This window comes from Homalodisca vitripennis, chromosome 1 (genome assembly GCF_021130785.1).
Source record: "Homalodisca vitripennis isolate AUS2020 chromosome 1, UT_GWSS_2.1, whole genome shotgun sequence".
In the NCBI taxonomy this organism is placed as follows: Eukaryota; Metazoa; Arthropoda; class Insecta; order Hemiptera; family Cicadellidae; genus Homalodisca; species Homalodisca vitripennis.
In genome coordinates this window covers 63,948,411-63,969,873 of record NC_060207.1, presented here as the reverse complement: position 1 = coordinate 63,969,873, position 21,463 = coordinate 63,948,411, and the positions used below count along the sequence as shown (strand labels likewise).

General features: G+C 33.9%; 1 protein-coding gene across 1 annotated transcript; it reads right to left on the bottom strand.

The window, feature by feature from the left end:
- Positions 1 to 927: 927 nt before the first annotated feature.
- On the bottom strand, positions 928 to 20,586 carry LOC124363098 (methyl farnesoate epoxidase-like). The gene is made up of 9 exons (XM_046818253.1): positions 20,499 to 20,586; positions 17,588 to 17,839; positions 13,566 to 13,711; positions 7,042 to 7,299; positions 6,760 to 6,874; positions 6,171 to 6,351; positions 5,118 to 5,235; positions 1,637 to 1,778; positions 928 to 1,130 (listed from the first exon to the last, which is right to left on the bottom strand). The coding sequence occupies exons 1-9, from the start codon at positions 20,584 to 20,586 to the stop codon at positions 949 to 951; spliced, it is 1,482 nt and encodes a 493-aa protein (XP_046674209.1). The 3' UTR covers positions 928 to 948.
- Between the last annotated feature and the right edge of the window lie 877 nt (positions 20,587 to 21,463).

Genomic DNA, 21,463 nt, shown 5'->3' with positions numbered 1-21,463 from the left:
TCAAGAATAACAGTTTTTTAAGTATTTTATGACAAATCTAATGACATAAAAATTATTTAAATCAAATAATAAATAACTGATTTAAAGAAAATTTACTGTGACAACAAGACATGGCCCACATTGAGGTTCTCGGCAAATAGCTAACAATACAAAAAAATAAATAAACGGCAGCTCTCAATGTGGGCCATGTCTTGTCACAGTAAATCTGCTCTAAATCAATTATTTATTATTCAATTTAAATAATTTTAGTGTCATTAGATTTGTGAAAAACCCTCTAAAAACTTATTTTTGCAATTCTTGAAAAAATGCTAGTTTTTAAGATATTCAAAGTTTTAATAGCCGCCATTTTGAAAAGACTAAAGATAATTTCTTGATATTCTTTTCAATAACTGGCCTTGTTATCATAAACATTTCAGTTAAATTTGGTATAATTGATTTTATTAATTTTTAAGATATATATACTCTAATATATACAGCTCAATTATTTATATGTGCTCAAGGATTCACCTAAATTATTTCATAAATAAATCTGCCATTAAAAATAACGTTTAATCCACATTTTGATTCTAAAATACTTATAATTCATATATAATTCAATTTTTTTTAAACAGGTTTATACTTGAATTTAGCTATAAATGTTTAATTTTGGTGGAACTGAGCCTGAAACCACTAGAACCGCATCACACAACTTAGACAGTGGAAGTGGGGTAGGGTTGGAGTGTCTCCATCAACTGAAGCTGTTGTTAGCTGTAGGTGGGGGAAGGGGGATGAAGTATCCAGAGGTAGGCTCAGCTTTACCAGAATTTCTGCATTTAGCATGTTATCTGAAAGTGAATAACAATCTTAAAGCCCATTTTAAGGTATATTGAATTCATAACTTTTATGCCTCTGAAGAGTTATGCCCAAGGAAATTAGTCTTACCTAAGACATCCTTTGTAATTAAACCCACTAGGACCGATGTGTCAACACACAGTGAAACCGAGGAGGAGTGAGGGTAGCTCCATCAATAGCTGGAGTTGTTGGTAGCTCCTCTCCAGGAGCTAATGACAGTGTGAAGCAGTGTAATAATGTTGACAGGAACAGGAAGAGGCTTGGCTTTGCCAGAACTTCTCCCAGGCAGCGTCTTTTACCTGCCACATAGAATATTAGAGAACAGTCTTGGAAGGTAAAGAAAACTATATTATTGAGAACATCTACTTCTCTAGGAGATCTTGACTATTCCTCTCTATTTGAACAATGACAGTTACAGTAACGATGAGTCTGTTAAATTTGTGTAGGAAGCTTAGTTTTTAGTTTTCCTAATGAGTTTTGCACCACAGGTGAGATTTTGCAACCAAGTAACAAGAAGTTATTATGCTCTCTGAACTCAGAAGTCATTAGATTATGTAGCTTTTCCATTTATAATACCTCTGATCAGAAATGTGAACCAGGACTATATTCCCCTATACTACCCCCCCCCCCCCTACTACTACCCCCCCACTACCACCCCTATACTATATTTTCCTTATCACTCCCTTTCCTGTTTTCCTTACTTCTGGTTTCGAGGAAGTGACACAATAAGCAAAAATGATACTGAATTTACAGCCAAGGGTTTCTCTTTGATTGCCTCCTTTGCAAAAATAATCAGGTCGCTTACCTAAACCAAATGGCATAAAACAGTCATGTTGAATGACCATTCCATTGGTATCAAGAAACCTCTGAGGACGAAACACTTCAGGATCCCCCCAGTAGCTGGCATCCATCTGAGCACTGTATAGACTCAGCAGGATAACTGTGTCCTGTGTCAACATACAAACAACAGTCAGGATTTAAAGATGAAGCGTGTAGTATTTTTAAAGTTAATTTTTCTGTCCAAAAATCATTTGATTATAGCTAATAATAAGGGAACACCTATTACCCTATTATCTATGGTCAGGTAACCATTACATCAATTATCTATTCACAATGAACTTTTTACTTTGTCCTTGTGCAAATTACATGGAGGAAAGAGTATTGATTTTGTGCCAAACAGTCTGTTAACATTTGTGTTAATTTATTAGAATTCTCTGATGCCATATAGTGGAAATTCTCCAAATAGATATCTACAATATATGCTTGGTATGCCAGTGCATAAAGTTGACAATTTAAGATTGTGCAATTGGTTGTTGATTTGAATAATGTTTCTTGAATTTTAAAGAAAATTTTGGTCAAATCTTTTAAGATGCCATTTTTGAAGACAGGAAAAGAGAAAACTTTTCTTTATGATTGAAAAATAATGGCAGGAATTTGAAGCATGATTTTCGGACATCTTATAACCAGGATCAAAGAAAAACAGTTAAATATAAAGATTATATATTAAAATTCATCCAATTTTCCAAAATTATATATAGTTGAAAAAGGAATAATTTCCTTGAATTATAAATCAATAAAACATTTCACTCTCTGAAGCTGTAACTCATGTACGTAATGTATAAGTTTTACATTTTAATCTTTAACCATTTTTCTTTTGGCTTGATTAAAAATTTGCCAAAAATGTCTACTTTAAATACTTGTAATTCATTGTCAATTGATCAAACATTTTTATGCTTATCCTACATTCACGGTTATGAATTGAAAATAAAAACGTTTCTCTACTAAAAATCCATTACACCACCTAAATTTATTAAGAAAGGTTGATTTGTTAAACATTTTATATTATGTTTGTACAGGTTTATGTATAATATATATATATATATATATATATATATATATATATATATAATGTATATTTGAGTATATATAGTTTTATATGCATATAGTTAGTATATATTATTCAACACACAGACATATATACATATATTACAATTCCCGTCTGTCCTAATCTCATCATCTATCTTCTATATATATATATATATATATATATATATATATATATATATATATATATATATATATATATATATATATATATATATAAATTAATGTTTGTGTGTTTGTCCTTTATAGACTCAGAAACTATTTGACCGATCATTATGAAAATTTGTATGTACGTGTATTTTTCCACGTAGAAGGTTTATATGCTATTTCAATTGATGTAACTCGCCACCAGGAGGTGCTGCAATAGATAAAAGTTTTCAAAGCCCCTGCACATTATAAACTGCAAATACGAGACAGTTACATATATTAAATAGCCAAACACTATTTGAAGGCACTGAGTTATTATGTATATTTGTCTTTAAAATTAACTTCTGGTCGAACTTGAGGTTTGGACCACTTTATAATAAAGTACATGTATGTGTACAATGGCTATAAACATAGACGTTTGATAGATTTCTTTGGTCGTGGCAACAAGACAAACTCTACATCGGCATTGGAAATATAATTCACTAGAACCAGAAGTGCTCATATACAGGCAAAGTTTACTAAAAGCATGCGAAGCCGCGGGAAACAGCTAGTTAAGTAATATAATGAAAACAATCTGCATAACAACTTAAAATTTGGTTTTGCTGCAAAAACTAATAATGCTTTTTAGTTACAATTCGCATCTGTTCTAATCTCATAATTAACACTTTTACGGTATCATGAAATTACAATCACTTACAGTATCATCCGGTCTCACAGACCTGAGGGACGTTTTTTGCTGTGTTTTTGGGCTGTTCTTGTTTTTTAGTTCAGATTTAAACACAAAATATATTTACAATTATTCCCCGTTGATAACAAAACTACAATTAATATTTTTTTTAAATTTTTATAATTGCAAAAAATTATAAAATTAATAAATTTGGGGAATTTAGGATGGAAAATAATATTCTAGAATACTGGTATAGTATAAAGCTGTATTTACAAGTATCAGAGATATACATACATTTTTACCAAAGCAATTAAAACTTAAAAAAGGCATAAGCACATGCAAAAAAAGTATCCACAGATTTTAGATATTCTGAACACATGAAATGCACAACTTTCTGCTGCACTCCAACCAGATGGATTGTCCGCATTTGATACATTTGTAATTGGTTTTTCTTTCCTTAGCAGCTGGGCACTTGGAACATGTCTTCCGTTTTTCCAGTTTGTCACTAGGAACACATTCATTAGGATTTGCAGCTTCTGTTTCTCCAACGTACTCCGTGATGACGCGTCTAATGTCTCTTGGCAAATTTTGAATTTCTAGGCGTCTTGTCATCTGAGGCTATAAGTTTTAAGGTGTGACGTTTTATGAATTCAAATCTTGTAATGAGTGGATTGTTACCTAAGGCTCTTGCTCTTGCAGTAGGCCCCGGGTAATGGTCCCCTCAAAATGTTATGTTGAGGTGTTCTGCGCTGCTTGGGTGGCTCCTTTCTGCACCATACACTACCATCTTTCCCCCAAAAAAGTCATCTTCAGATTCCTGAACCAAATAATTTTCAACACTATAGTGGATGTCATCTTCATCTTCCAGTTGGAGTTCATCAACAGTAAAACTATCATCACTTTCACTTTGATTTAGTTCGTTATCAGTCACTACATAGTTTGGATCTTCATCCGAATCGTCAACAGGTTCATCGTAACTATCATCCCCTTCAACGTTATGTACAAGTTGTAAAAGTCGCTCGTTAATTCTTCCATCGTTCACCCTTAAAATTTCACTCATGATTATAACAAGTTATAATAAAACATAAAAACTAATATATACAAACACGTAATAATTATTCACACTTTAACCCGTATCACCCGGTATGACAGACCCGTAGAATAGTTACAGTAACCGTATCGTCCGGTACAGTAGACCGTAGCGCTCACAAAATAATTGGACTGATTCAAGGTCAAATGCCCTAGACAAACTAAAACCAATCAAAAACGGCTCAGGAGAGACCGGTTGACAGCTACTGAGCGTGGAGGGGGCAACCGAACACCAGTAGTGCCAATTTCAGAAATATGAAATGCCCCTCCGGTCTCACAGACCGGTGATACGGTAAAAGTGTTAAGTAATATAATTGGAACAATCTACATGAAAACCTAAAATTGGGTTTTCCTACAAAAACTTATAACATGTATGTAGTTTTTACTTTGCAAAAAATAGTGACAGTGTGAAAAAATTCATGTTAAGTGATTGAATTCTATATATTGTACGTGACGAATTAACTTTATTTTGCAAGTGAACATGAACCAGAACATTTACCTTTGGTATAGTGTATCCATTCAGAGTGGTTTTCCTCTTTGCTCTGTGAGGAGGTGTAACAGGTGCTACGTTTGCCAGTCTCTGTGTCTCCAAAATTATTGCTTCAATAAAAGTTAACCTGTAACGTTTTCATTGAACATTACAAACATTAATGATAAAAACTAAATTTTGTTTTTATTGTATACTCAGTACACTTACACTTAGAAAAAATATTAAATCCACTTGTTTCAATATATATCTATTTAATTATATTATATTTCATTTTTTCATGTGAAACTATAAATATAATTGAAAGAAGATTTTAAAAATCCAGTTTTTACTTGACACTTACATCATTCTGTTATTGTGCTGCACTAATAAATTAATAATGGATGATAATTTTGAACCAATCACTCTCAAAAATGGTCATCCTACAATTTCACGATGTACTCGTAATTACCAGAAGTGTTTCATCGATTTAATTTAATTTAATTTAAATTTTGCATTTTAATTTTTTGTAGTAAGCAAATTAATTTTCTTGGAATCAACTTTGAAAATTTTAAAAGTTTTGTTTGGGTTATACTCATAAAATGTACTTACACATTTACTCTGTGTACACAGCAGATAGCTAGATCAAATACAATTTTAGTTATGTAAATGAAATTTCAAGATGGTGTTCACTAATTTACAAACAAATGAGTGTTGTATGTTAAATTTCATCAAGAAACAGTCAAAATGGTTGGAATTTTATATTGGTTTTGGGAATTGGAGAGAAAAATAAAAATATATTTGACAAAAAAGAATAGAAGTGACCAAACACCATTGTGTGTATTGTTGTTGGTAACATATGCAAAACTATTAAATCACTAAATATAAATTATTTACAGTTTAAATCAATTAATTAATGTTTCTCTATCAGTTGTTTGACTTCATTACAAAACGTGTCAGCATACTTGATAAGAAAATGTCCTTAGAGTGTAGTTTATGCCTCTGTTACAGAATATTGTTCTCTCACATCACCTCTGCTGACTGCATGCGAACAATAACATTAGCAACAGATAACCGCCTCACTACCTTGGTCTGTCTTTCAGTGAAGGAAGTTTCCCATGCTCCACAACTGAGTCGAGTTCTTTGACCGCGAGTTCAAGCACATCAGGGTGTTGAAGCAGGAATAGTGTGGCAAAAGCAAGAGTATTGCTGGTTGTTTCCGATCCTGCCATGAACATGTCCATCAAAAGTACAAGTAGCTGTTTCTCTGAAACAGACAGTTAGAGTGTTGCAGATGATGCTCTTTATGGAGGACATCACAAAATTAAAGGTGTTTAAGGAATAATCTTAGAATAGATAATATAATAAAGTCCTAATAAACTTAGAATAAATTATACTGGGGTTGAATTAAGCAAATCTGCTGACAAGATGTATAAACTCGCATCTTGCAATTTTAACCCGAGAATACCAGAGAGCCAAGAATGATTTTTTCAAATAGTCTTGTGGACCAGCAATAGTCACCCTCCCCTCAGTTACTAACCCCTGTTGATTATACCTATGTTTCTAGAGTTCCAAACATTCCGTGAAAACACATAATATACTTTATGAAAAATAGGTATACACCTGGTAGTAATAATTATATATATGGAAGTGGATGTATATGTACCAAACTTACCAGTAAAGGATGAACAATTTTTTAAATTATTTTCCTCCATTTCATGTAAGAAGGCATCAATAAAGTCACGAATCACTCCAGGTTTTAGTGTTGATTGATGCTCCTTTACAGTTTCCTACAAAATATCACACATACATTACCATAAATACTACAGGCATGGGCTTAAAAGAAACAAAGTTCTCAAATGTTATTGTGACTTTTATGCTCTTTCCCTGAATTTACAATCGTTCCTTAGCTTGTAATAAAAGTGCTCTCTATTATGTCATAGATATAGTTATTTACCTGCATAAAATCAAGGATGCTGTTGAGCATGTGGACTATTTGACGAAACCCAGAATGGTCAGGAGCTACATGTCGCAGCCAAGGCAGCTGGTTCAGCAAACCTCCTGACATGTCCAGCTGATGGAAACTCTCCCGCAGCAGGTTCAGAAGGTGCCGCAGCCTTCTGTCTGACAAAGAGAACTGATTCCCGGCCAGCATTGCCCACAGGTTGTTCAGCATCGACACATCGAACATGTCTTGGATAGACACAGGTCCTGACTGCAAATCCATTATGTGAAGGTTATGTAAAAGATAGTGAAAAGATACAATGTTATACAATAGAGTATATAGTTATACAATATTCATAGCTTAGTAACTTTTTTCAAATTCTTCAGTTAATTGTGATTAAAATACTTTGCTCAAAGTCTTCTAAAAACAACATTATTGCATTTTTATTAAAATTGGAATATTTTGCTGGCATTTTTATAGGAGTATTTGGTTATTCGATCAATAAATAAGATAATGTTCCCACTGACTGTTTTTGGCTCTGACTCAGTCTTGAAATCAACAACGAGGTAATACCATTCCCCAGGAACTGACATCTGGTGAGTAAATGTAAGGTTGAAACACATGCTCCTAAGATGAAGGTATGGGGTGATAATTACCAGCAAAAACAAGAAACAAAACACTACACTTAGCTGAATTACAGGCAAATATGAGTGCTACCTGCTCAGTCTGACCCAGAAGTGTTTGAAAATCCTACTTTGATTTTACATACAAGACAAAATTGTTTTGCAAAAGCCAAATCACTTCTCTACTTTTGGAGCAAGACTGCCAAAACTATATCCTAAACAAGACGTAACAGTATTGATTACAAAGAATTTCCCAGGCATTTACCACTCACTTGTCACTTCCCATTTAAACTTCATGTGAGTAGACACACACACACTGTGCATGCGCAAACATGCACACGCACTCACAACATATATACACATAATGAAAGATTATGTAATATAAATTACTGATCAATGTAATTCTCATTTGGATGCAAGGTAGTATTCTATATTGAAAACCCTACTAAAAATAATTCATACGTGCTTGCCTTTTTAGAATGCCTTCTGATCTGGTTTACCAATCTACTGGCTGTAGTAAAACGATCTTAAGCTTTACCCCACCAGAACAATGTTAAACTTTAAACACTTTTATACCTTTATTTTTCATCACAGATTCATTGGATATGTCTCATTTTAAGAATGCAATTAATATGCATACAGATACTTTTTAATTTTTCTTGAACATTTTTAATATGTAAACAATAGATAAAAAATTGGGATTTTTTCTGAATAACCAATAAAAATGTTGAAAAAAGTAAAAAGCATTTGGATGCATATTAATCATACCTTTAAAATGAGACGTACTCCATGATTCTACTACTAGAAATACGTTGTAAAAGTGTTTGAAGGTTAATATTACAGTAGTTTTATCACACTGAAATCAAAATGGCAACCAGTACAGCAGACTCTTACTGATACACAACACTTCCGTCAGGGCACACTTTATTTTTAGCTGATAATTTCATAAAATAAACCCTGTCTTTTACAAAAATAACTTGCAGGTTTTGAAAGTATACAAGTCAAACCATACAAAAGCAGGTCGATTGTATGTAATTTTGTATGTATTAATAACTGAATTGATAGAACTAAAATAGTGATGCCAAAAACATTAAATTTGTGTAGTACTATAAAGGGCAATCAAGTAATAATTTTGAATATTTCAAAATTCCTATGGAAAATTTTACTTAATGGGTGCTATTTTAATTAATTTAAAAAAAAAAACAAGATGTTACAAAAATGGAATAAGGTTTAAACCAACCTTTTTTCAGTATTTATATAATCATTTTTTGTACGGTAATATGTTTTAGCATAATTTCTAAGATGGTGAGTATTATGTACGAATTTAAGATCATACAAACTTTTAGTAATGTTCTAAATAAAAAATCATAATGTTTCACATTCTACTGTTCTTTATCTTTCTTTTCATAAAAAAAATTTGCTTTAAGTTTGCTAATCTGATTTTGGTTAAGTTTTCAAATTAACAAGTTATTTAAAAAAAGAAAATTTACATGGATGATTGACGACAATTCTGTTGTTTTAATATCAACTAATAAACATTTTCTTGTCACTAATAAGGAATATTGAACATTTTTATTAATTCTGTTGGCAGCACATACAATTAGAAATATAATTACTTAAAAACACATTAAACTCCATGGAGGATAGGAAAAAACCAATATTAAGATTTTATCTAATTTCAAGCACCAATTGTTAAAGAGGTGTGACAAGGTAAAATGATGTACAGATGGAAACCTATCGTTCAGAATGATTAAATAAGTCTGTAGCTTTTCTGGTAACCAAAGAATCGGTAATTAAAATAAGAAGACTAGTGTTGAATTTTAAAGACAGTAGTGTACAGACAAAGCATTGTAAAACTTCTTAGAGAAGAAGTTTTACGATGCAGGAACTTGAGAACGTAGACTTTCTCAAGTTCGTGTTGAAGAACTCGGTCATGCCACACACATGAGGCTACTGGTAAACCAAATGTTGCCTCTGTTCTGAGAGAATAATAGTAAGCTTGCCTCCAAACAATGTGAAATCTTGTAAAAAATAATTTGAAGATAGTGAAGAACATGAATAAAAAATATTTACACCTTAGAAATTGAAGCTAAGTTGACACGTTAACAATATGAGATGATAAGAGTTCCTGTAAAAGATAAATATCATTCCTATAAAATTATATAAGAAGTGAAAAAAGCTTACTACCCCAATTGTATTTCTGTCACTAAAAACTCTGCCTTGGTGCCTTTGCAAAAATTATATCATACTATGAAAAGAATTCTGTTCATGCCACAGATGTTCTCTCAACTTTAAATTTTGAAGAATGTTATAATATGTCATTAAATTGTAAATGGGAGTGTAATGGTAGCGTTGGGCATAGTGTAAGTACAAGCAGAAGTTTGTGAGAGAAGAGCGTGAAGATGCTTACATGTTTTTGACTTCAATTGCATCTCTTCAAATATTGGTTGGATTGCCAGATTCTAGTAATGCTGTAATAGTTTGGAATAACTCTTGGCCATCCTCAACCCGGTTTTGTCGCCTTATACGCTTAAGGCAAGTTCACAAAACAAAAGAAATGACTCACTGTGAAATGAAAAATACTGAAAGAGAAATTGAAACCCTTAACATGGTTCTTATCAGCATGAAGTGTTACATCTGTGGAGCCACGCCGAAAGAGTTAAACCATTTTCACAAAATACTGATAAGACCTGACACCTCAGAGACAGTGCAATTTGGATTGTCACCACTCCATATGTGGATTAGGTTTCTTAATGTTTAATCCACTTATCTTACAAACTCAAAATTTAAAAAATGGCAAAGTGAAGAAGAAAAGAAGAGTATGGAAGCAAGGAAAGAAAAATTGTAAAAATCATTCAGAAATGAGATGGGCTTGATTAGATAAGCCCAAACCAGGTTATGGCAATACCAACGATGGTAATACCGCACGAAAATCCTGTTTTTGTCAGCTAGAATCACTGGAATAGACCAGCAAATAATTTATCAATTTAGAATAGTTTTTGGAAACGTTATCATCTGGCTATAAAATTAACGTTAAAACTTTTTCAGAATATTGCAAAACTGCTTAGCTTTAAGTGAGCCTTTTACCGTGGTACCACATGCCTACAACAATCCACAAGTGTTAATACATGGACCAATAATCGTTTCCCAAGCATTACTGCCTATTGCACAGCTCACTGAAGAGGCTCAAGAGGACAAATAATAAGGCTAAAACCTCTCTGGACAAAGAAACTCTAACACTTTTGGAAGAACCTACAATTACAAAAGTTGTCGAAAACTTTGATGTCAGGATTTTTGAAAGTTCAGATGAAGATTCTGAAGACTAAAACATAGGTAAGTATTATTTATAATATTCTATTAACCTTTTACCTGAATACTGCTGTAATCCGTGGTTACATATTATTATAATTTAAAACAATGTATATTTACTTTTAATATATTTTATTTTAAGATTCGCTGTTCGTGTCTTGTACTAACTTTGTTCCAATTTGTTTCAATTCAACTATGTACTAACTTTGTTTTTGCGCGTATGTCTGTTTCAAGATTTATATTTAATCTTTTTCAGGAAAATCAAATTTAGGGAAGATTTTTTAAGTAAAATGCAATCAACTAAAATGTTAAAATAACTACACCGCGGGAAGACATAATTATGGCCATGAAAACGTGTCTTTTGCCCCAATGTGCGACGTGACCTTTGCGCGTGAGCCTCTAGTACAGAGGATCTCGGGCTGAAGAGTTGTGGAGGAATAAAGTGGTAACGACCACCAATATATCGTATTGAACGTTTTTCGTAATTTAATTTAACGTCATCACGGGAAAGACTATGCCACTGGAGCACTAATAAGCTGGACGTTCACCCAGCTTATCATACGGGGGGGAGGCGCAATCTTCGAAGGAATCTTTCTTTCGTCTTGGAAAATAGCTAGGCTTGTGCTCATCAGCTAAGGGAAAAGCGATCCTGATATGCCGTCGTCTCATACGCCTCTCTGCATGTTTGGACTCTCTGCGGTTAAGCTCTTCGAGAAGTCGATCCGTTCCCGCCTGACTACAGTCAGGGAAGCTACTGGGGACTGGTGCCCTCGTCTTTACAGATCCAGAAAGGGGAGGTCATTAATCGACGCTATTACTGAAGCTAGCTCGAGGTGGGACTATTACCTTATCCGTTTCTCACAGGTCACGGCAACTTCAAATCGTGCTTGCATCGATGCGCAAAGCCGGTTCACCCTCCTGTATATATTGCTCCGGCATTCTCGATGACGCAGAACACACTTTTCCGCTGCCCTCGTTGGGAAAGGCTCCGCTTGAAGGCCACTTGTTCTCTAGGTACATTCTCCGTGAACACGGCAAGCAAAGATGATAAGGTAAGGGCAACTGGGGTTGCGTGTTACAATTTGTCCAGGGTATACTCCGATTAAGGAAGACTGATCTTGAAATAAAGATCAAGAAGCAGACTAGAAATTATCACACGGCTTGAAATGGAGAGATCGGTATGGATGTAGGTTAAATTTAGTCCTAGCCTGAAAGAATGTGAAACAATTCCAGGTTATAACTCTAAAGAGTAAAGGAGGTTTTTAGTGGGTACCCCGTTGAGGAGTCCCACACTAAAGGCTGGCCGCCTGTGTGCAAAATCATTTTCTGCCACTCCCTCCTTATAAAAAGGGTAAGTTTCAGTTAGATATTTTTGTTTAAAACTTTAAATCAAGTACTTTGAAAGATGAAGTTTAAATAAAATAAAATAAAAAATAAAAAAACATGTGTATCTAGATGCAAAGTTAAGAATGTCTTATTTATAGTCAGTCGGTTTTATGTATAAGCCAAAAATATGGCACGATACAAATATTGTTTCATATTTTTAATTCTCTTATAAGTTCTAGTTGGAGCTATAATATATAATATTATTGCTATATTCCACTGGTACGCATGACGATCAATTTCTCTCTTAGCGAAGATTTCTCTATAAATTTCAGGAAAACCCAGGTATTATGGTTTTATAATGAAACTCGGCTCCAGGACTATTATTACCACTCAACGTTAATAGCAGCCAGTTGATGTGCTTGTTGGTAAACTAAGCCTTCTCATTAGACGCACGGCGAGGGCCCAGTGTATACAAGTACGAGTTCAAGTACATAAGTGACCAAGTAGATAGAGTCAGCCCAAATGACAAAAGTAAATACAGACGTGTTCAGTACACCCACTGAGAGAATAGTGAATGAGTGCAGGGAAAATAAGGTACAGGCAAGATAATCGACTTTCATCACCTGTCCTTCTCGTCCGTCCTTCCATTCTGAATTAGTTTATACGGTATCATTTTGTAGAAATCTCTCATTGAGTTTATTCTCTGTACTACTTTGGATTTTTGAATAAATGTGACATTTATAAATAACCTAAGATCACTGTTTTAAAAATAACTTGGCCATAGCTTGTTAGCTATCTACATTTTCCAAGAAATTAAAAAAAATACTGCTGATGTTTACAGACCTCAAGTAGGCCTACCGAAGTTTGACAGCAAAACGATTTGAAATCCAAATGGCCGTTCGGAAGTGTAAGTAGCCCAGACGCTACTTAAGTTTAAAAAAAATTAATACATTCATGTGAATACCAATTATGAGAGAAAATGTCAACCGTTGTTAGAATAATGATAAATGCCCGTACTGCTAAGAAATTCTAGGAGGCGAATTTAGGGTACTGGAAATTTCAGTGGAAGATACTGAGAGTAATTTTTTGGACTGGTGCATAGAACGACGAACAATTTGGTCAGAACTTAGATTTTAATAAATGTGTAGTGTAAAGGATGTTGCTGTTAAATTCGTGGTTGTTGTGCTTGAATAAGATATTTTGTAATTGTACTTTACTGAAAGTTCAGTGCAAAATAGCTTAAACTAATGCATCTCAAGTTATCAAGTATAAGTTAACCTGGTTTTTCAGCCACTCGACGAGTTGTTCTGTATCTTCCAAAATCCGCTGTTCCATCGAACTTCCTCCAAAGCCAAACTCCTTCAGGTGACGAAGGATGAAACGTTTTTGTTCTTGGAAATAAGCACCATCCACAAATGCAACTCCTATATAGACAAGTTGAACCGGTAAATTCTTATCATCCTAAATTAAACAGGACGTAGATTAAATTGTGTAGAAATTATGTGCTTTACTAGCTAATAATTAAAAAAAAAATTTAATAAAGTGGTCACTTGGTTAACCGTTTAATTATTGGAATTTAGTGATGACCCAAGTACTGTGCTAGAGAAAAGAAGAGCCCTGTCTCGTGCAGCGTACATCTAAAAATTTGTGTTGCATTTCTACTTTGCACCACAGACAATGGATACGTAGAAACGTATCCATTGTCTGTGTTTGCACTGAATTCATCCTTAGTGATTAATGCATACCTGGCTATTAACAAATGATGAAAGATAGTTTTTAAGTATTTGTAATTGTTGCTAAAATTGTAAATACGAGCTGATACTATTAAACCACTATCTAAAATCCCTTTTTGTATAAAACTTGTTATAAGAGGGATAATATTTAAAATAGTAAGTATGATTCAAATTGGTAATGACAAATATGTAGAGCACTGTTAATTTATTTGTGCAGTAACTGTTTATTAGTAACCTATTTTAGAGACACGCGTAGCGCGGTGCCAGTTTAGCAAGCAGCGCAGCGCTCCTACAATGGAACGGATTTTTTTTTAGCTGTGGAGCGCCTTCAATCGGGATTTAGACCAAGTTTCAGGGATCTTATATGATCTCGTGGACAGTGACGATAAACGAAGGAGGATTGGATGTGTATAAAACAATGTAGAAGTGAGATCTTCTAAATGAAACACATTATGTCAAAAAACGAATTATTGATTAGCTTGTATTTGGCAACAAATTATTAATAAATCCTAGGAAATGCATACTAACAAATATATAATACTGTCAATGACATCAGTAACGTCGATGATGACTGATGAAACGCAATATATCATCGTTAGTTACATTAAAATGTGGATATGGAGGTACTGGAAGCGGTGCCGATATGAAATATCGTAATAGTAATCACAGAGCCCTTACTTTTTAAGATTCAATTATTTTGTATTTGGCCGTATCTGTCACATATACGTTTAAATAACCAAACTAACATATGATCAGAAGACCAAATACTTGTCAAACGACTTTTATTTACATTAATAATATAGGTAATCATAAATACGTCGTGAGGACTTTGAAAATATTGAATACAATTATAATTATATTAAATGTGAACACACCACGAAGTGAAGAGCTTGACACTGTCATCGAGTTTTGAACGATAAGAGGTTGAAGTGTGGAACTCCGCACTCAGTTGCTATGTAGACGAGAGAAGCACAGGAGGTACGCACACATGCTGGGGTTGACAACCACGCGGTCCGAGGCGGCGGCGGTCAGGATTCCCGCAAAATCACACCCACCCGCCACCACCACGCTCTGTCGCCTCGATTGAACGACTCATTCTGAACTCTAGGATGGTTTAGCACAGGTGTGTCCGTGCTATCGCGGCAGTCCTAGAATAGTGTTCAAGGATGAACGGTCGCCAGTAGTGCTCTCTGAAAATCGCAATGTGGAAAGTGTGTCCTGTGAACTCATGTGTTGTTTAGCCTAGCTGTTAATTAGTCTTGTGTGACAGAGAAGGTGTGTTATAATGCGGTACATATCACTATAATTGTATTGTGTTATTTTGTAGTGCGTTCTATTATTGATGTTGTCAGTAACTGTGTCCGACTTTTGTAAACTATACAATTTAATTTTCTATTTAAATATGGGAAACAAAATAAATAAATCACGAAAAAATTAAATATACAAGGACAATATCTTGAAGAATGGAATGTTCTTAAAAAATTTGCACGAGTGCAAGCAAAAATAGATAACATAATAATACTGTTGATGATAACCTAGTTTATGAAAGCTGTGGTTTAATAGATTAAAACTCAAACAGGTGTACAATAATAGGTCGCGGAATTTTTCTAAAGAACAAATACTGTATAACCTGCGCACGCGCATCGAACAAGGGAGACATACCACCAGCCTATACATGTTTCAAGAACTGGAAAGACAGCTCTAGTAGCATGGCCATGTTGTTTTACAGTATATTAAATAAATATAATAAGGTCCGCTAGTAGACGTTTTAATTAATTAATTGAATAAAGTTATTTTTATTTATCTTAGCATGTGGATAAATCTTTTGTTTGTTTTGTTTAATTAGTTTTATTTATATCATATATAATTTTGAGAATATTGTAATTTAAAAATTAAATTGTAACTATTATTTATTATGAATATATAGTATATTTATAGTTTTATATTATTTTATTATAAAACACATTTGTACTTTCTTATATGTATTATTTGAAATGTATAGTTAAATATTTTGTAATTTTCCTTCAGTTGTTTTATTGTTTGTATTTAATTGTGGAACTCTTTGAAAACCGTTAGAAAATAGTGTAATTGTAGCCTATTTAGGTTAACTAGTATTATGCATTAAAATTAAGATGCTTAAAAATAAACATTCAATAAATTATAATATTGTATGGAGTTGTGTGTGTGTTGTGTGTGTGTGTGTGTATATATTAATATATAAAATATATATATATATATATACATATATATATATTTTTTTTTTTCTACACAGTCCCTTTATATATGGTAATAAACAATACTTTAAAGCGTATAAAGGGATAAATATAAACTATTGTTACAAATTATATTTGAAAGAAATTACATCGTGTAGACACAATCTAGTTTTACTGCAGCGACGCCTTCTGATAGAAACTCGACGAGGAAGCCGCGGATTCCATTCTCAAACCTGGCCAGACGAGGGTGTGTTTGTTGATATTGCTGCCTCGTCACATTTGGGACAACGGGACATTGACAAGAGTAAAACTACCGAGGAGCACTTCCGTATCCTGTTTCCAAAAAACCCGATATGCTGTGTTTAGCTTTCGTCTCCTGTATTTAGTTCCAATACTTGCCGCACCTTTGGAAAGAGTCAGTCGACAACGAAATCTTTGCTGGATTGAGCGCCTCCGTATAGCTTATATCTATCAGTATCTTTCATGCCCGTACCCAGACCGGTTTTTTCGGACAATTTTACCAGGGCCCCGCCACACGTCTATTAGAAGGGACCGTGTCGACGGAAGTCGCGGTGGCGGGACATGACGGGATATGGCCGAATATCTTTACCGGGGACCGCCACACGTTTATTAGAAGGGACCGTGTCGACGGAAGTCGCGGTGGCGGGACATGACGGGATATGGCCGAATATCTTTACCAGGGCCCCGCCACACGTCTATTAGAAGGGGCCGTGTCGACGGAAGTCGCGGTGGCGGGACATGACGGGATATGGCCGAATATCTTTACCGGGGACCGTCACACGTTTATTAGAAGGGACCGTGTCGACGGAAGTCGCGGTAGCGGGACATGACGGGATATGGCCGAATATCTTTACCAGGGCCCCGCCACACGTCTATTAGAAGGGGCCGTGTCGACGGAAGTCGCGGTGGCGGGACATGACGGGATATGGCCGAATATCTTTACCGGTGACCGCCAAAGCTGAGTACGTCCCTGGTCTCCGCATATGGATTCGACTTTGCGATAGCAAAATGTAGATAATTACGAGTGTTCGTACCGTATCACATCAATCCAATTGAATACTATAGCGATAGTTCTTATTGATACAAACGGCCGTGTCACGATTCTAATATGTTTTACAGATCGGTGTGCAGGACGTGTATAATGTTGTCTCCAATACAACGTATTAAATATATTTCTTGTCAAATAATATGTGTCTTCATCAGTGTGTTTGTTTGATAGATTTTCAACCTTACAGTGTACAAAATATTAATGTCCTCACGAAAAGTATTATTATTTTGTATTGTCTCGAGTCTCAGTATGTCGACAGTGTACTTATAAATGTAAAGATGATACCTAGTCTTTCGCCGTATGATCGAAGTCTAAAGAAAAAACCATCCGGTCTGCCGTCAAAGTCGTCCTTGATGGAAACCTCTTTGATGTGCTGTTGGCCGGATACTATCACTATGAGGTCTCTGCCTAATCTGAGACCTGTCACGGGTCCGTAGATCTCTGCCAGGCGAGACCATACCAGGTGAGTAAACCCAAGCTTCTTGCGGAGATTGTAGAACATCAATAAATTGCCAACCACCGGTAGCCAACCAGGGCCTGTAACATAACAATGTATTACAAATAATGAAGCCAAAAATGAAAATTTAGATGTATCGAATGAATTTTTTTGTATTGCTGTATCAATTACTAAGTGTGTGAAAGAAATCACTGCTACCAATCTAAGACACAACCCATCCACTGTTGCCCTACAAAATGATTACTTCCCAGAACTGCAGTGGTTTTGCCCGAATACAGATACTACAGAAAGAAGTTGCTCGACCATCTCGACCAATTATTATTAGGTTCTAATTTGTTAAAGACTCGCCAGGTTCTTCTTAAAATCGTATCAATGTCTGTCTGTCCGCCTGTGCCAAAGCTCTGCTCCTGGAGACTTGATACATATGTTCCTCTTTTTCCAAGGAAGAATTCTATCAACTTTGAGGTCGAAATATCAAAGGATATCAAATGTGCCCTTTGGCACTTTGATGTTCGTTACGTTTTGTCGGTGCTCCGTTATTTAATTATATCCCGTGTAATATAACAGCAATTTTTTAAATATATTTGTATATAATTATATTGGATAATGTCCTGATTCTTCGCAAATTTTCCATAGTTGAAGTTTGCATAGTTTATAATAGATGTTAGTTTTTAAAACTCAATTTGTCTTTTTTGTACACTTTTTAACTAAACAATTTTTGAAGGACAACCATCTAGGTTATGAACTTGTTACATAAAGGTTTGTTGTAATAAAAACTCTCCTCTATACAAAAAGTTGACTTTATTTTAAATCTTGTACAAAAGATGCATTTTTGTGAAGTATATATTCTTGTAAAATATGTGGTCTATGGAAAGGAAAACTCTCATGATTTCTAAGTTTTAATCTGTGAACATCTTTTCCATCATTTCTGTAACCATACCCAGTATAAAACATTTTCAGAATTTTGTACACTTAAAGAGATTGTCGTGGTCACTTTTTTATTTTACAAACCATGGATCAGATTCATGAAAACTTATTCTCATAATCATAGTTTTACAGAAAATGAAGAGTGTTTAAAGTAGTGTTTAATCCTCACCCCAGCATTTCCAAGATTTTAATTTGATATGTATTGACGCAAAATAGAGAGAGGGGAACAAATTATAAATGTTTTATATCAACACTCATTGGAATTCTTAAAATTTTTCAGTTTTAAATGTTTTTAACAAAATAACAATTCGGAGCTCTCTTAATTTTATTTTTCTGAAAATTTGTCCATTATACTTGTCCATTGTCATCTTTGTTTCACAACTCTTGGAAATAATAAGAAAGTTTATAAATAAAATAATTTAGGAATGGTGTTTTAGTAAGTACAGTTATTATATCAAGCTGTATAACCGTGAAAAAATAGTAACACACTTATATACAATTATTAAATGTATCCAAATAATAATCCTATTAAATATAATTTAATGATTTGAAAATAAAAAGTAACGACCCAATTATTGGATAAATTGCTTCAAATCTACCAAATTTTTCACGTATTATACATTACATTTTTAATGTATATATTTTAAGGGTTAAAACATGAGAGGTCATAATGTACGAGATCTGTGTAAAATTAGCGGGTGTTGTTTATGTTTAAATAGTTAAAAGTTTATTATTTGATGAGACATTTAGGAAAATATAAAACTGATAGAAGTATCACATCGAATTTTTATTATGTATTTATTGCTTCACGATAATAATAATTCAGTTTTATTTTGAAGACAGGTTATGTTACTCATATAAATTATTTTTACTAGTGAAATTTCATTGATTATACATTTTATACTGTATATTAAACAATATTGATACATTGATATACTTCTTGATTTTTTCTTATATAAGAGGCACATATTTGGGATTATTTTTAAAATAAGGATTTAAGTTCAGCATGGGAATCTTTTCAATTAAATAAAAACTCTAGCGAGTTTAAATATGTATTTAAAAATGTCAATAGATTACAATTCTTCATATTCTGGCAATAGTGAAGTTCAAGCGAGGTAGGTCATTTTAATACTTCTACAAAATCGACCGTATTTAAAAAAGTAAGAAAAAGAATATTCTAATATCAAGTTTGTGTAAATTACTGTATCTGAAATAAAAAAAAATATATACTATTATGAAAATCTCATAAAATTTTCGCCTTATTTGAACTTGGTTTTGGCTCCACTTAAAATTCTAGTTTTTAATGATTCAGATTGATAAGTTTGATAAGAGAGTCGGGCAATTGACATTGTGACGTGTGGTTTAACAATAGATGTTACTTAGTAAGTTGATAGGCTAATACAGGTCATGAAAAACAATTAATAACTGTACAGTTGTATCATAAATGATTTTGCATCGCCGTTAAACACTACAAAGATAATACTAAATTAAAATCATTATCCTGAAAAAGAACTACGTATTGTGGCCATCCATAATCTTTTATACACATAGAAAAATTACAAATATGGTCGCGTCTCAGGTCTTACTAGGCTACTCGTTAAGTACTATCCATTTGACATTAAATTCTTATGAAATATTTTACCTACTCATAACAAATTACTCAGTTTCTACTTAATATTACGTTTCCTGAAACAAGCCCCAATTAAAAAAAAATTGTATCTATACATTTTATTTTTATCTCAAAGAAATAGTTTTTTAAGTTCATTATTCTGTCTGTGAATCTCAAATAATTTAAAATGGACATTTTTTTACCTGGGGGGTAGTTGGTAGGCCTGATTACATCGTACAACAGTAGGAGCAAGACGGCAGCAAGAGCACCAACACCCAACTCGACCCACATGTTCAGGCCGACTGTGTACAGCCACGGCAACCGTCTACATACATTCAAGGCTAGTTTTGATCTTTTATGTAGACTGAGGAAGAAAGTGACTCGACCTGTCAACTTGACCTGGACGCTTTATGAATACACTGTTGGATGTCTGTTGAGTTTGTCATATCTTTCAAGAAGAAGGTAATTGATTAAGACTAAAAAGTCAGTTGCTGAATATTAATAATTATGGGGTACTATAAGTATCTGTTTTGGGTACTATGTTTTTTTTTTGTATTCATGAATGATTTCTCTAATGGTGATATTAATGAATGTGTTACGATTACCTAATTGATTAGACATGTTATTAATTAGTAACCATTGGTTAGACCAGAGCCTGAAAATATCCGGCATAAACGAGATTTCTTATGAGGTTTTTGTAGATTCAAACACTTTTTTATCCATCCAAATGGTTTTTGAAAATCTTGTTGTTTTTTCTGTGTATATATAGAGCATTTTTCTATATCTTCAGCTACATCACAGCTCATCTTCCTGCAAAATGAACACAATTTGTCGTCTCCAATTGAAGAATCATTACGAAAGATTAACCTTAAGACAAGATTTTCGTAAGCATTAATAATATTTATTAATGATTATTTTATAAATTCCAATCTCTCCATCGATCATCCCATTGCCCTGGACTATGCCCGACGGGCCGTGGGTTCCAACAGGGTTGCTATCGAAATCACTATTGTTCGGTGAGAGATCTCAAAAAGGTTAGTGATGGGTATTAAGGAAATTTCTGTTTCTAGAAACCATCCGGTTTGTTCCACAGGAGCTGAAGGCCGCCGCCCAACACAGTTACTAATAAAAGCGGAGGAATGGTTCCCTATTAGGACTGAAACTGATA

Bases quoted from the DNA above. Each gene is read 5' to 3' on its own strand.
- LOC124363098 (XM_046818253.1), bottom strand. From the start codon at position 20,586: ATGTGGGTCGAGTTGGGTGTTGGTGCTCTTGCTGCCGTCTTGCTCCTA. The intron at 7,300-13,565 runs GTTAACTTATAC...ATGGATTTGCAG, and splicing joins TCGAGTGGCTGAAAAACCAG to TCAGGACCTGTGTCTATCCA. The intron at 6,875-7,041 runs GTAAATAACTAT...GATATTTTGTAG, and splicing joins GCATCCTTGATTTTATGCAG to GAAACTGTAAAGGAGCATCA.